This window comes from Macrotis lagotis, chromosome X (assembly GCF_037893015.1).
Source record: "Macrotis lagotis isolate mMagLag1 chromosome X, bilby.v1.9.chrom.fasta, whole genome shotgun sequence".
Taxonomy (NCBI): domain Eukaryota; kingdom Metazoa; phylum Chordata; class Mammalia; order Peramelemorphia; family Peramelidae; genus Macrotis; species Macrotis lagotis.
In genome coordinates, this window is record NC_133666.1 from 514,580,648 (window position 1) to 514,601,590 (window position 20,943).

Genomic DNA, 20,943 nt, shown 5'->3' on the forward strand with positions numbered 1-20,943 from the left:
AGGAAATGGCAAACATTCCAGTATATTTGTCAAGAAAATTCCAAACAGGATAATGAAGAGCTGGACACTACTGAAATGATTATTATTCTAATTCCAAGGAGTAATTTAAGGAATGGGAAATTGAGTCAGAAATAAATGATAGTTTCCCAATAGCACAAACAGCAAAGCATAATTATTTATTTTATACTTGATTTTAGAAATTGTTCTACAATAATATGGTTCATTTTATTTTTTAAATTTTAAATCTTTCATATAGAAGGAGGTAAACATAGCCAAAGATTAAAGCAGTCAACCTCTATAATGACTGTTATCAAAAACATATAAACAAATAAATTTATTTGACATTTTAAACAACAACCTGTTGGCCAACACTTCTATGCTCTAAAACCCATGTTCAATTTTAATGTCTTGGTGATAAGGACCTCATCATCTATGGAAGGGATGGAGAACTTTTTTTCTGTCAACAACCATTTTGATATTTATAACATCATTTGAGGATTTTTGTTTGGCCAAATAATTAATTCACCCCTAAAAACCTACCAGATTTATTGAATTTTGAGTTCCAGTCTGCAGTTGCCTTGGCAATGCCAGACCAATATGGTCAGAGGGCCAGAGGTTCCCTGCCCCAAACTATGGTGCTGCATGTTTCACAAAACAAGATTCATGTACAACAATGTTGGAGGAAGCAGTGCTGTTTTGTAGAGATGAGGATTCTACTCCTGATTTTAACACTTACTATATGCATTACCTTGGAGAAGACATTTAGTGATTTAGACCTCAGAGAGCTCACTTTTAAAAGGAAAGAGCCATGTTAGATAATTGCGAAGTCCCTTCTATCATATCTTACAATAACTATCAGGTAACCTCTAAGGTTTCATTTTCAACGCTTTGTTCCTGAGTCCTACATTCTTTTTTTTGTTTGTTTGTTTCGGTTTTTGCAAGGCAAACAGGATTAAAGTGGCTTGCCCAAGGCCACACAGCTAGGTAATTATTAGGTGTCTGAGACCAGATTTGAACCCAGGTACTCCTGACTCCAGGGCCCATGCTTTATCCACTGTGCCACCTAGCTGCCCCTACCTACATTCTTTCTTAATGAACATCTAGAAGGAAAAGTTCCTCAAATGCCTCATTCAGATCCAGTCATATCAGCTCTGACCAACTGTTAAGTTGTTAGCAAATTGTTAAATTTTCAGGGTGAACATTCACACCTCAGAAATTGACAAATGGTTGTAAGGAATGATTCATTTGAACCCCTACTCTATTCCAATTAGTATTAATTATTTTACATAAATCTCATGGGGATAATTACACGAGATATGTTCTCATAGTGGGCATCAAACTCTAATGTAATGTTTATTTCTTGGTTACCAGTTAAGAAGCTCACTTGTTCAACAACAAGAATGCTGACAAAGATATCCTGTTTTGCTGAAATTCCATATCTAAGCCTCGCGTGGGTGAAATGACTTGATCCTTTGCAAAGTTCGCCAACTTATTTTTGTACCTCCGGAAACACTCTTATCCAACTTGAACAGGTGACCATCTTATGGAAATGCCCTATGCTTCTGTGACCCTGCTGTAAATATATATCTTTTTATGGTTGATACATCTTTTTGACTCTCAAGAGCAAGATCGATCTAGCAACCAATGAGATTCTGTATTTTACCATGCCTTTTTTGCATAATAAATCTTACAAAAACAATATCCTGAGGACTAAGGGCATCTCAGATTATGAAAAGGATTTGAAGTCCACTTCATTAAAGGGGGACCATGCACCCTTTAATAAAGTGCCATTGACTTGGAGCTCTATCTCAGTGGCATTTTCCTTTTTTTCCAGCTTGGACAATTTTGAACCCCCCACCTGTTATAAATCAGGACTTGATTTTTTTGTTGTTGATCTTTTAGACTTAATAAAGTAATGAATTAAATGTTAATGATATGAATGAAATTAAAAGTGTGATTTTATATATAAGTATACATACACCGATATACATTTTACATATATATTAGGTATACATGCACAAATGCACATATGTATATACATTTATATAAATACAAATCTACATATACATATATATGTATATATATATGTATATGTATATATATATATATATATATATACACACACACACACATATCCAGGGATATAACTACTAAGTTATTTTAAATTTATTGATATAATCTATGATTTGACTCAGTCATAGAATCTGATATTTTGAAGGGATCTAAGTTGGTACAATGCTCCAAATTCAGTTGGATTCTTTACCTTTATTTACTTCTTCATTTCTCGCATCAAGAGATGATGAAGTTTCTGGAATGGTTCCAGGTAAACTTCCCATAAAGGCATCATCTTCCAACCTCAATCCAGTATCCAAAGAACTTTTAAACTTTGCTGACCCATCCCAAGGCTCAGCATTTACAGGTATATGAGATTCACCAATATCAATCTGTGAAAAAAATAGAAGAAATAACTCTTCATTTTAAAAAGATAGGTTATTTGGAAAATGAAAGCAAAGTTTGAAACTCTATTTTGTAAGCACTCATTCAATTGTTCAATAAATATTTAATAAAAACCTTTCATATGTAATGATAATGTAATAAACCAGCAAAGTTTTGTATTATCCAGAATAGTCAAATTATTTACAAATTTAACATCAAACCAATCATGCCAAGCTTTTACTTTTAGATCTAGACAAAATAACAAATTCAATTGGAAGAAAAAAAATTTAGAATCTTATGGAATGTAATGAAGAAAATGTTGGAATTAAGGGATTTATATTATAAAGCAATCATCCACAAAACTATTTGATATTATTTAAGAAATTCAAGTAATAGAGCAATGGAGCAGATCAATTTAATAAGACCTAGAAGTAAGTCAATATATTACTCCAATGTTTGACAAATCCTTAAACCAAACCATGAAGAATGATTCTTTATTTAACAATGATTGCTGGAAAACTGAAAGGTTGTTTAGTAGAAATTATGTTTAAATGATCGTATAACAAAATATTCTAAAATAAGTTCCAAAAGGATACACAACTTTAATATGAAAGATCAAATCACTAAAAAATTCAAGCAAAACCAAAAGTGGTAATGTAACCTTTAAAACTATAGTGAGGGGGTGGCTAGGTGGCACAGTGGATAGAGCACCAGCCTTGAAGTAAGGAGTACCTGAGTTCAAATTCGATCTCAGACACTTGATAATTACCTAGCTGTGTGGCCTTGGGCAAGCCACTTAACCCCATTGCCTTGAAAAATCTAAAACAAAACAAAACCCAAACTATAGTGAGGACTTCCCGCCAAGATGGCAGAGAGAAGATAGGCACGGTTCTAAAATCTCCTGATCTTCCCCTCATATACAATATGAAACAAACCTCTTAACAGAAATTCGATCAACAAAACCCAGAAAGAAAATCCAGGAGAAAGAACATCCACCTCAGCATTTGTCTCCTCCAGTCCTGGGAGAGTCCAGGCACAGAGGGCAGACTCTGCTGGGAGCAAGGGACTGGGGAGAGAGTGTAAGAGTCTGAATTAGCCCCAAATTAGCCTGATTAATAGTGGGGCTCAGGAGGAGCCTGAGGGCCTGAGAACCAGACCAACTTGATCAGCGGTGGGGATAAAGCCTGGTTGACTGCCGGGGCTTGGGTCAACTACGGAGCAGAAGCATTGGTGTTGGCGCTGACCCTTGGGAGCTTGCTGGCAGGGGTAGAGGGAGAGTTCTGTGTGGGAGAGTTGCAGACATCATCCCTGGGCTCCTCTAGTCAGGAGGAACTCAGAGTCCTCACCTCCATTTCAGCTAACGCCTCTTCCCAGAACAAACACAATTACAGACTACCTCTTCCCCAGGCTAAGGCCAAGCAGCAGAACTACCTCAGCTGACAGTAGGGACAGTGATCACCTCACCCCAGGGTATAGCCCACTATTGATCAAAGACAAAAGTATTTAACAGCTTCAATTACTCCTTCCAGCCCAAGGGAGAGGGCCTCATCAAGGCTACAGACACTCCAGAGAAAGCAACCAGCACCCCCTACTGACCAGCTGGAGATATTACACTCAGTGACCAAAACCTCTTTCACCCCCTATTGGCCAGCTGGAGATATTACACTCAGTGAGCAAATCCTCTAGCACCCCTACTGGCTAGCTGGAGAAAATACATTCAGTGAGTAAAGCCTCTAGGGATCCCAACACCAAACCTCTGTGAACCTGCCCCTCCCCAACTCAAGGTCTTAGTAAAAGGAAGAAAAGTCAGCTCAAAGGAGAGTCCATAGAGAAATTCTCGGAAGGAAAAGACACTAACTAGAACCTCTGAAGAGAATATGATCTGGTCTCCAGCACAGAAAGACTTCCTTGCAGAAATAAGGAAGGAGTTTAAAAATCAATTGGAAAATTTGGGAAAAGGAACCCAAGAGAAGATTAACACCTTGCAACAAGAAAGCAAATCATTGGAAAATACAATTGGACAAATACAAAATGAGAATAATTCTCTCAGATCCTCAATTGGGCAAATGCAAAAAGAAAATAATTCTCTCAGAACCTCAATTGGTCAAATGGAAAGCTCTTTCAAAAACAGAATTGACCAATTGGAAAAGGAGTTGCAAGAGGTAAATGAAGAAAACAATTCTCTAAAAAAAAATGGAGTCTGTGGAAACTAATGACTTCATGAGACAGCAAGAGCCTGTTAAACAAAACCACAAAAATAGAAAAAATAGAAGAAACTATAAAATACCTCATCAGCAAAACCACTGACCTTGAGAATAGATCGAGGAGGGATAACCTGAGAATTATAGATCTTCCTGAAAAGATTGAAAAGAAAAAAAGCCCAGACTTAATATAACAGGATTTAGTGATGGAACATTGCCCTGATATCATGGAACAAGAGGGCAAAACGGTTATTGAAAGAATATATCACTCCCCTCTGGAAAGAGATCCTAAAATGAAAACACCAAGGAATGCTGGGGCCAAATTTCAGAACTATCAGATAAAAGAGAAAATCCTGCAAGCAGCCAGAAGGAAACAATTTAGATACCAAGGAGTTACAGTAAGGATTATGTAGGACCTGGCTGCATCAACATTAAAGGATCAAAGGGCCTGGAATGAGATATTCCAAAGAGCAAGGGAGCTTAGAATGCAACCAAGAATTCACTATCCAGAAAAGTTGAGTCTTCTCTTTCAGGGAAGACTTCAACAATTCCTGATGAAAAAACCATAGAAAATTTGGACATCTAACAAGAGGGTCAAGGGACATATGAAATGGTTAAAAAAAGGGGGGGAGGAAAAAAACTGCTATCTAATAAGATGAAACTGGCTATATCCCAGCATGGAAAAAAAGAGTCTCATAACTCTTAAGAATTGTAACTCTATCAGAGAGAATATACTTAGCTGGAAATGGTGGACACTCATGACTTATCCATGAGACTGCTACCCAATGGGATAAAACTGGCTATATCCTTACTTGGGAGAAAGATTCTAATAACTTTCAAGAATTGTAACTCTGTTGCAGAGGAATATACTTAACCAGTGGTGGATACTCAGGATTTTCTAGATAGAATGATTTAAAAACATTTGCTCTTTAAAAAGGGGGGACAAGAAGGAGATGGGAGAAGGGCGGGGATTGAATGGGGTAAATCTCATTACATTAAGAGGTATAAAAGACCTACAGTAATAGAAGGGAAGAAGGGAGGAGATGAGAAACACCTGAATCTTCCTCTCATCAGACTTGGCTTAAAGTTAACTTATACACACACACACACACACACACACACACACACACACACACACACACACACACTCAGTTAAATTTTAAAACAATCTTACCTTTCAAGTATTAGAAGGGGAAAAGGGGGAGGGGGGACGGAGACGGGGGGGGAGAAAAGGGGTAACTAAAAGAAGGAGGGGAAGGGAAAAGGGAAAAAGGGAAAGGGGAAAGAAAGGGGAAGATGGATATAGGAGGACAAATACACTGAAGGGGGGTGGTATTCAGAAACAAAATACTGGGGAATATGGATAAAGGGAAAAAAGGGGAAAAATAAGTTATTATGGAAGAAACTCGGATTAGAACAATACCTCACACCTTATACCAAGGTACGATCAAAATGTATACAGGCTTTAGACATAAAAACAATATTACAAGCAAACTAGAAGATCAAGAAGGAGTTTACCTGTCAGATCTCTGGAAAGGGATGCAGTTTATGACTAAGGAAGCAATGGATAACAAACTAGATGATTTTGATTATATTAAATTGTAAAGCTTTTGCACAGATAAAACTACTGTAACCAAGATCAAAAGAAATGTAGTAAACTGGGTAACAATCTTTACAACTAATGTTGTGACAAAGGACTCATTTCTAAAATATACAGAGAATTGAGTCAATTTTTTTTAGGTTTTTTGCAAGGCAAACGGGGTTAAGTGGCTTGCCCAAGGCCACACAGCTAGGTAATTATTAAGTGTCTGAGACCAGATCTGAACCCAGGTACTCCTGACTCCAAGGCTGGTGCTTTATCCACTACGCCACCTAGCCGCCCCATGAGTCAATTTTTTTTAAAAGCCATTTCCCCAATTGACAAATGTCAAAGGATATGCAAAGGCAATTTACAGATGAGGAGATCAAAGCAATCTATAGTCATATGAAAAATTGCTCTAAATCATTACTTATTAGAGAAATGCAAATTAAAGCTTCTCTGAGGTACCACCTCACACCTCTCAGACTGGTCAATATGACCAGAAATGACAATGATCTTTGTTGAAAGGGTTGTGGGAAATCTGAGACACTATTACATTGTTGGTGGAGCTGTGAACTCATCCAACCTTTCTGGAGAGTAATTTGGAACTATGCCCAAAGGGCAACAAAACTATGCATACCCTTTGATCCAGCAATACCACTACTGGGTCTATCCCAGGAAGATATGAAGGAAAAGGGTAAAAACGTCACTTTTACAAAGATATTCGTAGCAGCCCTGTTTGTGGTGGCAAAGAACTGGAAATCAAGTAAATGTCCTTCAATTGGGGAATGGCTTAGTAAACTGTGGTATATGTATGTCATGGAACACTATTGTTCTATTAGAAACTAGGAGGGATGGGAATTCAGGAATCTGGAGGGATTTGCATGAACTGATGTTGAGTGAGATGAGCAGAACCAGAAAAACATCGTACACACTAACAGCAACATTAGGGTGATGATCAAGCTTGATGGACTCGCTCATTTCATTAGTGCAACAATCAGGGACAATTTGGGGCTTTCTGCAATGGAGAATACCATCTGTATCCAGAGAAAGAACTGTGGAGTTTGAACAAAGACCAAGGACTATTACCTTAATTTAGGGAAAAAACCCTGATATCTTATTGTTTGATCTTACTATCTCTTATATTGTATGTTTCTTCCTTAAGGATATGATCTCTCTCTCATCACATTCAATTTGGATTAATGTATACCATGGAAACAATGTAAAGACTGGCAAATTGCTTTCTGTGGGGGGTGGGGGGAGGGAAGCAAGATTGGGGGAAAATTGTAAAACTCAAAATATATAAAATCTTTTTAATTCAAAAAACCTATAGTGAGGAAGAAAATTCTTAACCAAAGAATACAAATGATAATAAAAGATAAAATTCTTAACTGAACAAAAGATAGAAGTGATCATAAAAGATAGTCTATTTGATTGCATAAAATCAAAACAGCTTTTTCATGAAATCAGTACAGCTAGAATCAGAAAGGAAATTAAGATGGAAAACATTTTTGCATTAATTATCTGTAATAAAAGCCCACTAAAATGCCTATTTAGACTCTACCTTTTTCTATAAGGAATTATCATAAATACATAAGACTACATGCCATTTCCCAAATATTAAATTGTCAATGAATATTAACAGTTTTCAGAGGAAGAAAAAGAAGCAAGCATCAAAAATAGCTCCAAATTACTACTACTACTACTACTACTACTAATAATAATAATAATAATAATAATACCATTCAAACATCTTGAGATTTAACATCCACAAAATGGACAATTATGATAAAAAAAGAAACAGTTTATATTGAAGGCATTGCATAAAGATAAGCATATTAATATGGAGTCGTGGGACTCGGGTTCTAGTTCTGATTTTCCCACTTATTAGGCACATGACATAGGGCAAGACTTGTAACTCTCTATTACTCTGTTTTCTCATCTGAAGGGACTGATCTAGGTAAGGACTCTTCCATATCTCAAAATCTATGTTATCTGAAATATTTAAAAATTTCATAAACCAATAATATTTGTCAAAAACTTTCTAATGCATACATGATCTGAATATGAAAAAATACATAATAAATGAAGTAGAAGACAAAAGCAAAAATTATCTTTCATACTTATGGCCAGAAGAATTTACAATGAAATAAGCTATAAAAAAGGCTTTAAAAGACAAAAAGAACATTTTGATTATATTAATAAAACTAATGAAGATAGAAGGAGAGAAACTCTTGAGTGCAAATATAACTATAGCAAATATTGCCCATAAAGTCTGACTTCCAAGACATAAAGGGACATAGCACACTGTCTCCAGAACTTAAGACTTGTCTGCCACACAGTAGATAATTAGTAAAAGCTTGATGAATTAACTTGCTTATACAAATATGTAATACCACAAGGGGGAAGAGATTTCCAAGAGATAGACAATGAAAGGATAGCAGTTACTGAAAGAATTAAAAACTAAACATGACCATTTGAAAACATATTCCAAATAACAAATACAAAAAACACTATGAAGTTTTGCTCATATCCTCCCAATTTGTAAAGATGACAAAAATGGGAACAGTTCATGTTGGAGAGGCAGTGGCAAGATAGGTACATTAATGCATTGCTGGAGGAGCTATTCCTTGGTCCAATAAATTAAATCATTAAACCATTCTTTTACTGAGTGATTTTACTATTGTTTAAATACTTTAAGGAAGTAAAAATCTGATGTGTACCAAATTTTTATAGTAATTGTCTTTGTAGTAGTAAAGAATTGAAAACAAAAGAGGATCAATTCCCCATCAATTAAGGAGAAAAGGTCAAACTGTGGTATGTAAACATAACGGACAGCTAGATAGCACAATGGCTAGAGTACCAGGCCTGGAGTCAAGACTATTTCTCTTGCTAAGTTCAAATCAGACATTTACTAGTTGTGTGACCCTGCACAAGTCATTTAATCCTGGTCGCCTCAGTCTCCTCATCTATAAAATTAGCTGAAGGAAATGGCAAATAAAATCTTTTCTAAGAAAATGAGGTTACAAAGAGTTTGAAATGATTGAATAATAACAAAAATAGGAATGTAATAGAATTTTATGTAGTAAGAAATGACAAATATGGAGAATCAAGAGAAAGATTTGCATGAACTTATGGAAAGTATAAAAGAAGAACTAAAATAGCAATAGATGATGTTTGTCCTTTATTCTGGAAGAAGACCATGGCATCAGGGAAGTGATGCCTTGACAAGCATATTGGATTTGAGTGCTGTGCTAAATCACCAGTCTCATTTTGTTCTTGGGGAGTTATTGAGATCCAATGGACAACTGGAGATGGTCCTGGATGTGAGGCCACAGCTAGTCACACAGCTAGTATATGTTTGTGGCCACATTTGAACTCAAGTCCTACAGAGCTCAAGGCATGAGCTCTGCCTATTTCATCATCAAACTGACCTGCAATAGATACAACAATGAGAGTAACAAAGGAAAAGGCCACTAAGAAAAAGGTAAGTTCTGATTAATTAATTGAAAAACCAATGAAAGCCCATTGTGAAATATGCCTCCTTTCTCATGTCAGTAAGATAAGGAACTGCTAGGACAGTATTTCATTGTCAAATGTACTCACTGTAATTGGAATATTTGTGCTTGATTATTTTCACAAGGAAAATTTTATCTAGAGGATGATCAAGTATTTTCCCTCAGAAAAGACTGAGAAAAGGCATCAATACAATGCCTTTTTTATGAACCTAAGACAGAAAAGAGTTTTCATGTGCTTGGGTAGCTTTGTGACAGTGAATAGTGTGTCCAGTCTGAGGTCAGAAACACTCATCTTCCTGAGTTCAAATATGGTCTCATATATTCACTATCTATGTGATCCCAGGGAAGTTACTTAATTTTGTTTGCCTCAGTTTCCTCATAAGAAAAATGACCTGAAGAAGGAAAGGGAAAACTACTTCAGTACCTTTGCCAAGAAAATCCTAATTAAGGTTCTGAAGAGTTGGCCACTATTTCTTAATTTCTTATTGTTGACTTAACAATAAAAATGTTTAAGTTTAAGGACTACCAACCAGACTCCTAGAATTGACAATCCCCAAATCCTTGATTAGAAATGACATCATTCAGGCTAAAGTAATCTCCTTTATGGGTAGCTTTGTATTGGCTGGTGTTTAGTAAAAGTTACTCATGTGACTTTAGTCTGAAAAAGAATGTATATGACACAATGAAATCTTTAAAAGAATAGCTTCTCTTTATGATCTTGAAGGTGAATTGGTGTTGAATGTTGTTTGTTGTAACTTGTATATGTTAAGCCAGTTTCTGTGATGAGGGAGGTGACATAATCTAATGCAATTCCCTTTCATAGTAGACTCAAATTAGAAAGAAAGAAATGTTCACCATCTAGGCAAAGACTAAAGGAATGGAATAGATTATATTTTGCTGTAAGAAATGATAAATCAAGGACTTGGGGTGAGGCAATGGGGTTAAGTGACTTGTCTAAGGTGACACAGCTGGTGAATATCAAGTATCTGAGGCTGGATTTGAACTCAGATCCTCCTGACTCCAGGGCACTGAACTATCAAGCTCTCACCAGACACTTTCAGAGGAAACTGGGAGACCCTCTGTGAATTGATGCAGAGTAAAAGGAGAACTAGTAGGGAACAGGATGACCAGGCCAGACAAGAAGGTCCATGAGAAGCACAACACAGATAACATGATAAGGGATATGAAAACTTCCACCCAATTGGGTCCCCACTGGAATAAGATCATACAGAGAGAAATGATTCCTAATAACCAATAATTTGGGGAGATTCAAAGTTCTCCCTTTCTTCAAAAGTCCTGATTTTAAAAAGTAAAAAATTCAGTCTCTTGAAGGACATTACTGATAATGAAATTGAGTTAACTTTCCTCACTCTTGGTCAAACCCCAACCAATTTTTTTTATTATATAACCATTTTATTTGTTTTCCAATTACATACAATGGTTTCTGCCAATCATTTTTTGCAAGGTTAAGAATTTTACATCAAACTGACCTGCAATAGATATAACGAAAGTAACAAAGGAAAAGGCCACTAAGAAAAAGGTTAAGTTCTGATTAATTAATTGAAAAAACAATGAAAGTCCATCGTGAAATATGCCTCCTTTCTCATGTCAGAAAGATAAGGAACTGCTAGCACAGTATTTCATTTTCAAATGTACTCACTGTATTTGGAATATTTGTGCTTGATTATTCCCTTCCCCCTCCCCCCCAATAGAAGGCAATCTGATGTAGTCTTTACATTTGCTCCTTCCATAGTATGCACAGATTAAAAAATTGAATATGTTGAGAGAAGAAACAGATCCTAAAGGGAGAAAGAAAACATTAGATATAGAAAAACTATGTAATACTAAGACAACTTTTAAAAATTGAAGATAATAATCTTTGGTCTTCATTTAAACTCCATCGTTCCTTCTCTGGATACAGATGGTATTCTCCAACACAGATCCCCTAAAATTGTCCCTGACTATTTCATTGAGTGAATAAGTCATTAAGGTTGATAATCATCCCATGTTGTTGTTAAACTGTATAATATTCTTCTGATTCTGCTCATCTCACTCCAGGCTTTTCCTGTCCATCCCTCATGATTTCTTATAGAAAAATAGTGTTCCATCACAGATATATACCTCAATTTATTCAACTATTTTCCAATTGATGGGCATCCCCTCATTTTCCAATTCTTTGTCACTACAGAGTTATTATGAATATTTTTGTGCATGTGGGATTTTTACCCTTTTTCACGATCTGTTCAGGATACAGATTCAGTAGTATACCCCAACCAATCTAATAAGACATTGAATCTAAGCTGTAGAAGCCCATTTTGTCCTACTAGGGTATGGGTGGCATTCAATTATTTGATTAAATTAATAGGATTAGTCTGGGTATAGCAATAAGACTCTCTGTCCAAAGGTGACATGATGTCATTCTCAGCCCCTCCTTTAAATGTATCTCACTGTATTATCCAATCAGAGTTGACTGCCACTCCTCCTCCAAAAGTACGTATAAGCCCTAAGCCAGTCACCATAATTGTTTTTGGTCTAAGAGAGAAGACCAAATGACCATTATTTAATAAATAATGTGCTGAATTTATTATTAAAATGAACAATTTGTTTTGTGTTTTTCAAATCTTTTTAATAGTCACAGTATTGAAGAAATGGTGCAGTCTTCTAAGGACCATACTTCCCTGGGTAACTGAGATTCACAACAGAATGAATCCAAAACTTTTTTAAAAACCAATGTGGGGGGGGGCAGCTAGGTGGCACAGTGGATAAAGCACTGGCCCTGGAGTTAGGAATACCTGGGTTCAAATCCGGTCTCAGACATGTAATAATTACCTAGCTGTGTGGACTTGGGCAAGCCAACTTAACCCCATTTGCCTTGCAAAAACCTAAAAAAAAAAAAGAATAAAAAAATAAATAAAAAAAACCAATGTGGGCAGCAGGCTTGCCTACTCTGTAAGCTCCACCTCGACTTTTAAGGTCACATTAATAGAAATAATTTAAATACTAATACATATGTAAATACATACACATATAATGACAATATTTTAGAGAAAAATGACTGTGAAAAACTTTACTATCAATGCAATGATAAGCAATTCCAGAAGTCTGAAGAATAAACATGTCAACTATGTCTTGCCAGAAGTAACATGGTTTTAAAACACAGAATGAAAAATACATTTTTGGATATGACTCAAGTCAAGTGGAGATTTATGTGAAGACCCTTGTAAGTCAATGGGATGAGTTACAATATGGGGCACCTTTTCATGTCAGTTGCCTTTCCTCTCCCAACACCTGTCTTTCTGTAGTTGTCTGAGTTTCTGTATCTTTTCATTGTCCCTTTCCTTCTTTTTTTCCTCCCCAGTCCACAGGTATAAATACTGCCAGGGGTGTCCTGGAAACTGTTGAGCTAGTTCAAACTAGTTTGGAGCATATTAAATGTTCAGCTTGAGCATTTATCCTTCCATAATTGACAAACACTTTGAAGCTGAGCTTGATTTATTATTTTTTTGATCATCTATTCTGGATTTTAAAAAGTGAGAAAAAATAATGTAGATAAATGTTATTTAGTCTAATATGGGGTTTTCTTGACAAAAATAGTGGAGTGATTCACCATTTCCTTCTCTAGTAGATCGATCAGGCAAACAAGGGGAGTGACTTGACCAGAGTCACAGCTAGTGAGAATCTGAGATCACATTTGAACTCAGGTCTTCTGGACTCCAGACCCTGTGCTAAGCCATCTATCTCCCTCCAATATAGATTAATAGTGCAGATAAAATTTAAAAATATGACATATATACATCCCCCCACCCCAGAGAGTCAGTTGTTGAACATTTACCCACATATCCTTGAAAATTGGATGTTTCCTCTATTTCAAGACGTATATTTTGTAATTTAGAAAATATATACATATAATTTGGAAAAACCAAGGCAAATAAACAAACAAAAACCAAAGAGAACTCTTTCTAAGAGAAGTGGGGAGAGGTTAGGGTTGATTTTAAAATGAATGGAAATAGGGGTGGCTAGGTGGTGTAGTGGATAAAGCACCGGCCTTGGAGTCAGGAGTACCTGGGTTCAAATCCGGTCTCAGAAACTTAATAATTACCTAGCTGTGTGGCCTTGGGCAAGCCACTTAACCCCATTTGCCTTGCAAAAAAAACCCTTAAAAAATGAATGGAAATGAGAAACATAAGTATGCAATTCATCCCCTGCAGATATTCATAGTAAAAAAAAAGATTGAAAAGATTGTCACTGCCTCATTGGGGAGTCTGGGTAGAGGGGTTTTCATTAGCTTTTCAGACCTATCATTTTGTATACCTAGTAAAGCAAAACCTCCCTTAAGATCTAATTAGAAATCATGAAGTTTAGCATTTCTATGTGTGGAATGAAAAAAAAAAACTTAATTGAAAACCAAGACTTAATTAAAAGAATATATTCAAATTGAGAGCAAAAGAACACTTTAGGGCTAAAAAACCACATTTCTGAAACATATCAAAACCACCACTGAGAATTGACACTTTTCCCCCTCCTATTATGAAGTAATTCAAAATTACATCATAAATACTAAGCATTTATGACATCTTCATGCCATAAACTAGAATTCTTAGGATTATAGGATCATGGATTCTTAGCTAATTTTGCCAGCAAGTCTGAACATTCATTCACCTACTATCTGTCTCTGAGAGGTGTTAAAGGCAATAGCATCAAGTTTTAACAGATAGGGGAATTTCACCTTTGGTTAAGAATACATAAAAACATAAAGTTTCTTTAGCCAGAAGTCAGGTCTTCCTACTTTCAAATTTGGAATATGGAGAGCATCCCAGAAATGCCTTAACTCTTAACAATGCTTAAGGTAAGAATTAAAACTCTTTAAAAAAACTTATACTTCTAACATAAAGGGGCAAACATATTTCAAAGTATCAAGGAAACCTGGTATCCAAAAAGAGGGAGGTGATAATTCAGTGATCACTACCCTCAACAGTGTCTTAGAAGGATATTGGCAAACAGGGATATATTCAGATGAGTGTAGGCAGGATGCTGACTCTACTGAATCTCATTGCATATGAAGCTCAGTTGAAGGGACTTGGAAGTATGTGATCTGGAGAAGGGGTGGAGGAGCCTGCTTCTCTAAGCTATTTAAAGAGGTTTAACTTCCAGAAATAAGGATGTGATAGTCTCTTTTTCCCTTTCCAGACTGGATTAACAAATTCTGGATGCCAAATTTTAGAGGGTATTTAAATTAAGAAAATGTTTATTAACTGATTGATTTTTTGTTCTTAGAAACTGTAGGTCATCCAGAGCAGAGCAATGAGGATGGTGAAATTTTGTGTCACCCTGTGTTATATTATTGTTGCTGTTGTTTCTTCATTTGTTTCCAAAAGGACCAAGACATCAACAAAGTAATATTTTGACTTGTGTTAATTGGATTTGTACAATGTCATCAGAGTTTTCTAAGCAACCTAAAGCAAACTATTTCCTTAAGCTTGGGGAGCTGATTAGTCCTACCAAATTAAATAACAAAAAGGTAGTTTGTAACTGAATTTAGTAATAGCTGCAAAAATATACCTATGAGAGGGTAAATCTTGTGATTTAAAAAACGGTTTAATTTTAGGAAGTATATAGGTTCATAAATTCATCCAGAAATGAGTTCTTGGGCGCAAATAGATATTTAAAAGTAATTTAGTCCACCCCCTGCCAACACCAAAGGTTATTCTTATCAATGTTAGGGAAATTTATTAGGTTACCTTTGAATTATGCATGTAGGAAAAGTACAATTCTCCCACTGAGAAGAGGCTCAGATGCTTTACTGCACATCATACATTATTCTATTACAATTCCTTCTCATCACTTCAAACTTAGGCAGGAGTGAAGAGAAAGCATGTAAACAGGTCTTACTAAGTCTTATTTGGAATATTTTAAAATTGTACAGTTAAAAAAAAGAAACTTCATGCGAGGAAATATGTTCATATTGACTCATTTTTAAGGCACAGTTGAAATGCTGAATTTCTAATAAGTGTGCTTCTCTGGGGTTTATGCATTTAAGTAGGCAACTGAGGTATGGCAGAACTTTGCTAGCATACTAACGAGGCCTCTGCTGAAATATGATCCCAGATTGGAGCATTTGCCCCTCTCCAACTCCCACTCCCCACCTCAAAAAAATGTATATATATATATATATATATATATATACATATATATATATATATATATATGCACATGAATAGGCTAGAATATAGAAAAGAATTTGTAAGACCATTTAAAAATTAAAGTTTGGTCATTGTTATATACGTTGGCATCAGTTTTGTTTTGGGTCCTTAGTCTTATTGAATTTCTGGCTTCCTTCTCTCTTCTCAAATCCATCTTCCACAAATGCTACCAAAATAATTTTCCTAAAGCACAAATCTGACAGTGTCATTCCCTACTCAAGAAACTAACATGAACTCCCTCTAGCTCTGTAATAAAAATACCAATTTCTCAGCTTGACATTTAGAGCCTTGACAATAGGGTTCCAACCTTTCTTTACAAGCTAATTATAATTTCCATTTGTATACTTTTAAGTGACCTATTTGTTCTACCCCAATTTGCCTTCTGCCTCAGAGAATCCCTGTCTTCCTTTAAGGCTCAGCTAGTGTACTGATCTCCTATAGGAAGTCTTCCCTGGTTTCCTTTATGTTGGTACTCAGTATTTCTTCCTCAAATTATCATCTGTTAAATGTTGCATTCTCCCAGAAGAATATAAGAGAACAAGGGCTGTTAAGTTTTTTTTTTCCTTTTTATTCCCAGGAACTATGACAAAAGAACTTAACAAAGATTTGCAAAATTTTTAAAGTTTCTATTGTATCACTTCATTTTTGCCCACTATCAAGGTTCCAGGTATTCTCTATCAGAACACCATCATAAAGAGAATGGAAAAAAACTAGAGATACAGGAGAGAAGAACACAGCAAAGAAAACCAGAGACATTTACAAGGCTACTAATAGTGATCCTGCATAGTTTGGCAAAATCTAAATTAGATTCTATGATATTTTTGTTGATGAATTGTTTTCCTGTGTGTCTGACCCTTCATGACTCCATTTGGAATTTTCTTGGCAAAGTTGCTGGAGTGGTTTACTATTTCCTTCTCCAACTCATTTTATAGATGAGGAAACTGAGGCAAACCAAATCACACAGCTAGTGTCTGAGGTCAGATTTGCAACTCAGGCCTTCCTGACTTCCAGACCTAGCACTCTATCTACTCTATCTACAGATTCAATTATAAAAATTCTTAATTTTTTTAAAAATGCTGACACTATTTGTGTTGTTTCTGTCTCTTTAACTCAGTCTATGTGTACATTTTTAAAATTAGTGAATTAAAATTAATTTTTATGGGACCAATTGAGATCAGTCTAGTTCACTTAATTCTTTTATTTCCTTATCAATGTTCCTGGGAAATGAGAGTCATACTCAAAGAATATCAGTGCACAAAAGACTCAGACTTCAAACTAAGCTCAAATTCTTTGCCAGAGAAAAAAGGTGGGAACAAACTATCTCTACTTTGCATTGGAATCTGCCAGTAGGAAACACTTTTTTTTTTTTAGGTTTTTGTAAGGCTTAAATGGCTTGCCTAAGGCTACACAGCTAGGTAATTGTTAAGTGTCTAAAATCGGATTTGAACCCAGGTACTCCTGACTCCAGCGCCCGTGCTTTATCCACTACGCCACCTAACTGCCCCGAAACACTTCTTTTTAATCTGTATAGCATTTACCTTTGGAATTTACCCTGAGTATTATGAGTAGCCATTGATTGCTTTCTCTTTACTAAAGCCTAGGTTTCTGGCTACTAGCAGTTGTTTAAATGGGTATATTGTAGGGACACCAAAACATACTCTTTCCAAAAATAAATTCCTCATTGGTCACATTACACTTTCTTAACTTCCCTTATTACTTTCTCACCTAAGGCCAGTATTAGAGCATTTGAAGTCAAATGTCAAGTGGTAAAGAGTAAAATAATGGCCAGTCACTAATGCTTTAGCTCAGATAGATTTATTCAGATTAAGTTCAGTTATTTAGCAGGGTTTTAAGAGAAAGGTCTGGGTCAGGAAGACATTGGTAGAAAGAATCAGAAAGGGGCAGGCCTATTTTTCATTTTAGGGTAAAGGACCTTGGGCAGAATGACATACTCAGAGGGCACTCAAGAGTTTTTCCTGCACTAGATATCTGGTGGGGAGGGAGACCATCTTGAAAAAAGGATAATAAGATAGAATCATCTATTTGGAATTGTATGGTATACCAGGAATTCTTTAGCTCAATTACTTCATGTTACAGATAAAAATGAGACTGTAAAGTGAAATCTGGAGCAAATAAGGAGCAAAGCTGGGATTTTCAATTACTGTAGATCTAACTCCATTCAGTGATTCTTCACTACACCAGAGAATTTTAGCTAGGGCTGGTCCTGTGACCATTCTCTAGTGAACTGGAAAGGGTTCTGAGAATGTGAATCGGGATTGGGAGAGGTCAGGAAAATGTATTGACTTTTACCTGATTCTCTCGCCCCTCCCTCCATCCATCCCAATTTATCTAGCTTTTGTATTGTATAATGGAGAAAGCAATGAGTCCACTGTTCAAATCCCACCCTTGGGGCTTACCCACCTTTGTGACCTGAGGCAAGTCACAACCCCTTGGGACCTCAGTTTATTCATCTGTAAAATAAGACGGTTGGACTAGATACCCTCCGGAATCCATTCCAATTCCACATCTATGACCTGATCTAGAGAGATTTCTATGAAGAAAACGGTATTTTGCGAAGCTGCGGTTACTTTAATCACTGTAAAGCGGCAGGTGACAGCTCAGAGAGAGCTCACCTCTTCCATTTTCCGGGAAACTCCCTCTCTGCCTCTGGAGAGATGCCACAGGCGGGACCTAGCTTCAGCCGCCAGTTTTCCTATGGCTCGACCTCTGCTGCTGCTCTACCTGGCGCTCATTAAATCAGCGGACCCTTAGCTTGAAGTGAGACTGCAGCCGGTCCAAATCCTTTCAAAGTGAGATAGATGCCTTCCCTCCCTTCCACCGCTCCCCTCTTCCAACTGCGAGGCACTATATTCCCCAACGCTCCCTTGGCCCCCAGCAATCAGCAGAGGCCAAAGCCCCCTCCTACTCCCCTCAAAGGGGATCGAGGGAGGGAGAGGGTCGCAGTGGCCCCTACGGAGGGAAACGGCTTAGGAGAAGTCGATTTTTTTTTTCATTTTACCTCGCTCCCCTTTTCCCAGCCTTTCTTAGGCTCCGGGACTGGCCGCTGCTCTTCCTTGGGCTTAGAAGCCCCGCACCCCATCACTCTCGCTGCTCGCTTTGGCCTCCTTGGCCTCTGGCTCTCGGGCCACCCCCCCGCACCCCGACCCCTCTCGCCCCAGCAAGCTGCGCCTCCGGCCGCGCCTCCTTCACAGACTCAGCCGAGGAAGGAGCTGAGGATCGAGCGCAAGCGACGGGGAGCTGTTGCCACAATAAAAAGCGTCACGGAGTTCCGTGGGGAGTTCTGGACCCGCTACGGGGCTCGGGGCCCTGCTTTCTTTTGTAAGGAAGAACTCGAACGGGCAGACGCTGCAAGAAGTTAGAAACTTGAGGAGCCTTCCGAAGCCCCGCCAGCGTGGAGGGGCTCCGGACCGCGGGGGCGGGAGCCAGAGCCCATCAGATCAGTAAACATTTATAATGTTTACTAAAAAATCAGGAACTGAGATAAACACTGGGAATACCAAGGCAATACAGTTAAAGCAAATGAGTAAATAAATATGGAAGGAATAGGTAGGGAGTTAGGAGGCAGGTAGGCAGGCAGGTAGACAGGTAGATAGAAAAAACCGAATCCCACTACCCTCAACACACTCACATCGTAACGAGTAAACTGTATGCAGACAGCTATGTACATACAAGACATTGGGTAAATGGAGGTAATATCAGAGCATAGACCATGAGGGGAGGGATGAAGCGGAAAAGGGGAGTTCAAGAAAAGTCAATTACAGAAGGTGAGATTCTGAGTTGAATCTTAGAGGAAACCAGAGAGTGCAGGAGATGGGGTAGGGAGGGCAAGTGACCCATTCCAGACTTTGGGGGACTAAGGGACTGAGAAGGTCTAGTGTCTGGGGATGGAGTGAGGGATCCAAGAGTCTTCAAGAAGTGTACTGTAATCATAGAGGATGTGGATGGTAGTAAAAGGGTAAGAGGACTTGAATGGTAGGAAAGTATAGGCTGTGTGTATCTATTTCTCCTTTTTTGCCAGAGAAAAACCTGTTCAGAAGCTTGTCATTGTGTCCATGAAAACTATTTCATTTTCACCCAGAATGAGGGAGTCTGGGAATGGAAGAGTAATTCCCAAAAGGACCCATGAACAATGAGAGTAAGTCATATACAACAAGTGAGAAGCACCATGTAAGAGGTCATACTATGAACTAGTCATTATTTGAAAGAGAAACATGTGGAATCAAATAACCAATAAACATTTATTAAGCATCTAATAGGTAACCAAGCATTGTGGTGAAATTACAAAGGCAATAGAGTCCCTGCCATGCATGTTCATAATATTCCATTTCATTAAAGGAGAATCAGAGGCACATCCCCATAAATAATAGTTTCCATAAAGTGATGCAAATTATTGCTGTTGAAAGTCCAAAGAGAGCTAGATAGCATAAAATACCTAAGCCTCACCTCCAATTACTCAGCCAACGAGGCAGACCTAAGAGCATTCAATCAAATGAGCAATAGCCTGCTTCTCAGAACATAGTCTATTCCATAGCTGTTCTATTTTAAATGATATTTTGGGAAGCTTTTGTATTTCCTAGTGCTAGAATGCTAAAACTAGAAGAGACCTCGGAGATCATCCAGGTGAATGCTCTCATTTTAGAGATGAGATTATCCCTTCTACAGTCTTTTCTCCCCATAGTTTTGATAATCCAGTTCAGCTTAAGAAATTACTGTAAATGGAATTTTGGGGGAGTTTCCCAGAAGACACAGAAGACATGGGAAGGCCAGCAGAGAGGACACAGAAAAAGTTTAGAAACTCAAATGCTTTACCCAAATTTTACAATAAAGTATGGTAAACACTCCATAAAAGAAAGAAAAAAAAATCAGACTCCTTTTCTGATATGGAGGGCCAAAAAATTTTGCACATATTTTCCACATCATAGGCATAATATCCCTAGCCCCTGCAATGTGGCAGGGAGAACTGTACTGAGGCCCAGAGAGACAAAATA

The 20,943-nt window shown here is 37.3% G+C and overlaps 1 protein-coding gene across 1 annotated transcript in view; it reads right to left on the reverse strand.

Moving 5' to 3' along the window:
* STMND1 (stathmin domain containing 1) overlaps positions 1–19,072 on the reverse strand; it is a 33,513-nt gene extending 14,441 nt beyond the window's left edge. The window contains exons 1-2 of the mRNA XM_074207240.1: positions 18,954–19,072; positions 2,264–2,444 (exon numbers count right to left, since the gene is read on the reverse strand). Coding sequence (XP_074063341.1) covers positions 2,264–2,444; positions 18,954–19,034 — 262 coding nt within the window. The 5' untranslated portion in view covers positions 19,035–19,072. The remainder of the gene's footprint in view (positions 1–2,263; positions 2,445–18,953) is intronic.
* Between the last annotated feature and the right edge of the window lie 1,871 nt (positions 19,073–20,943).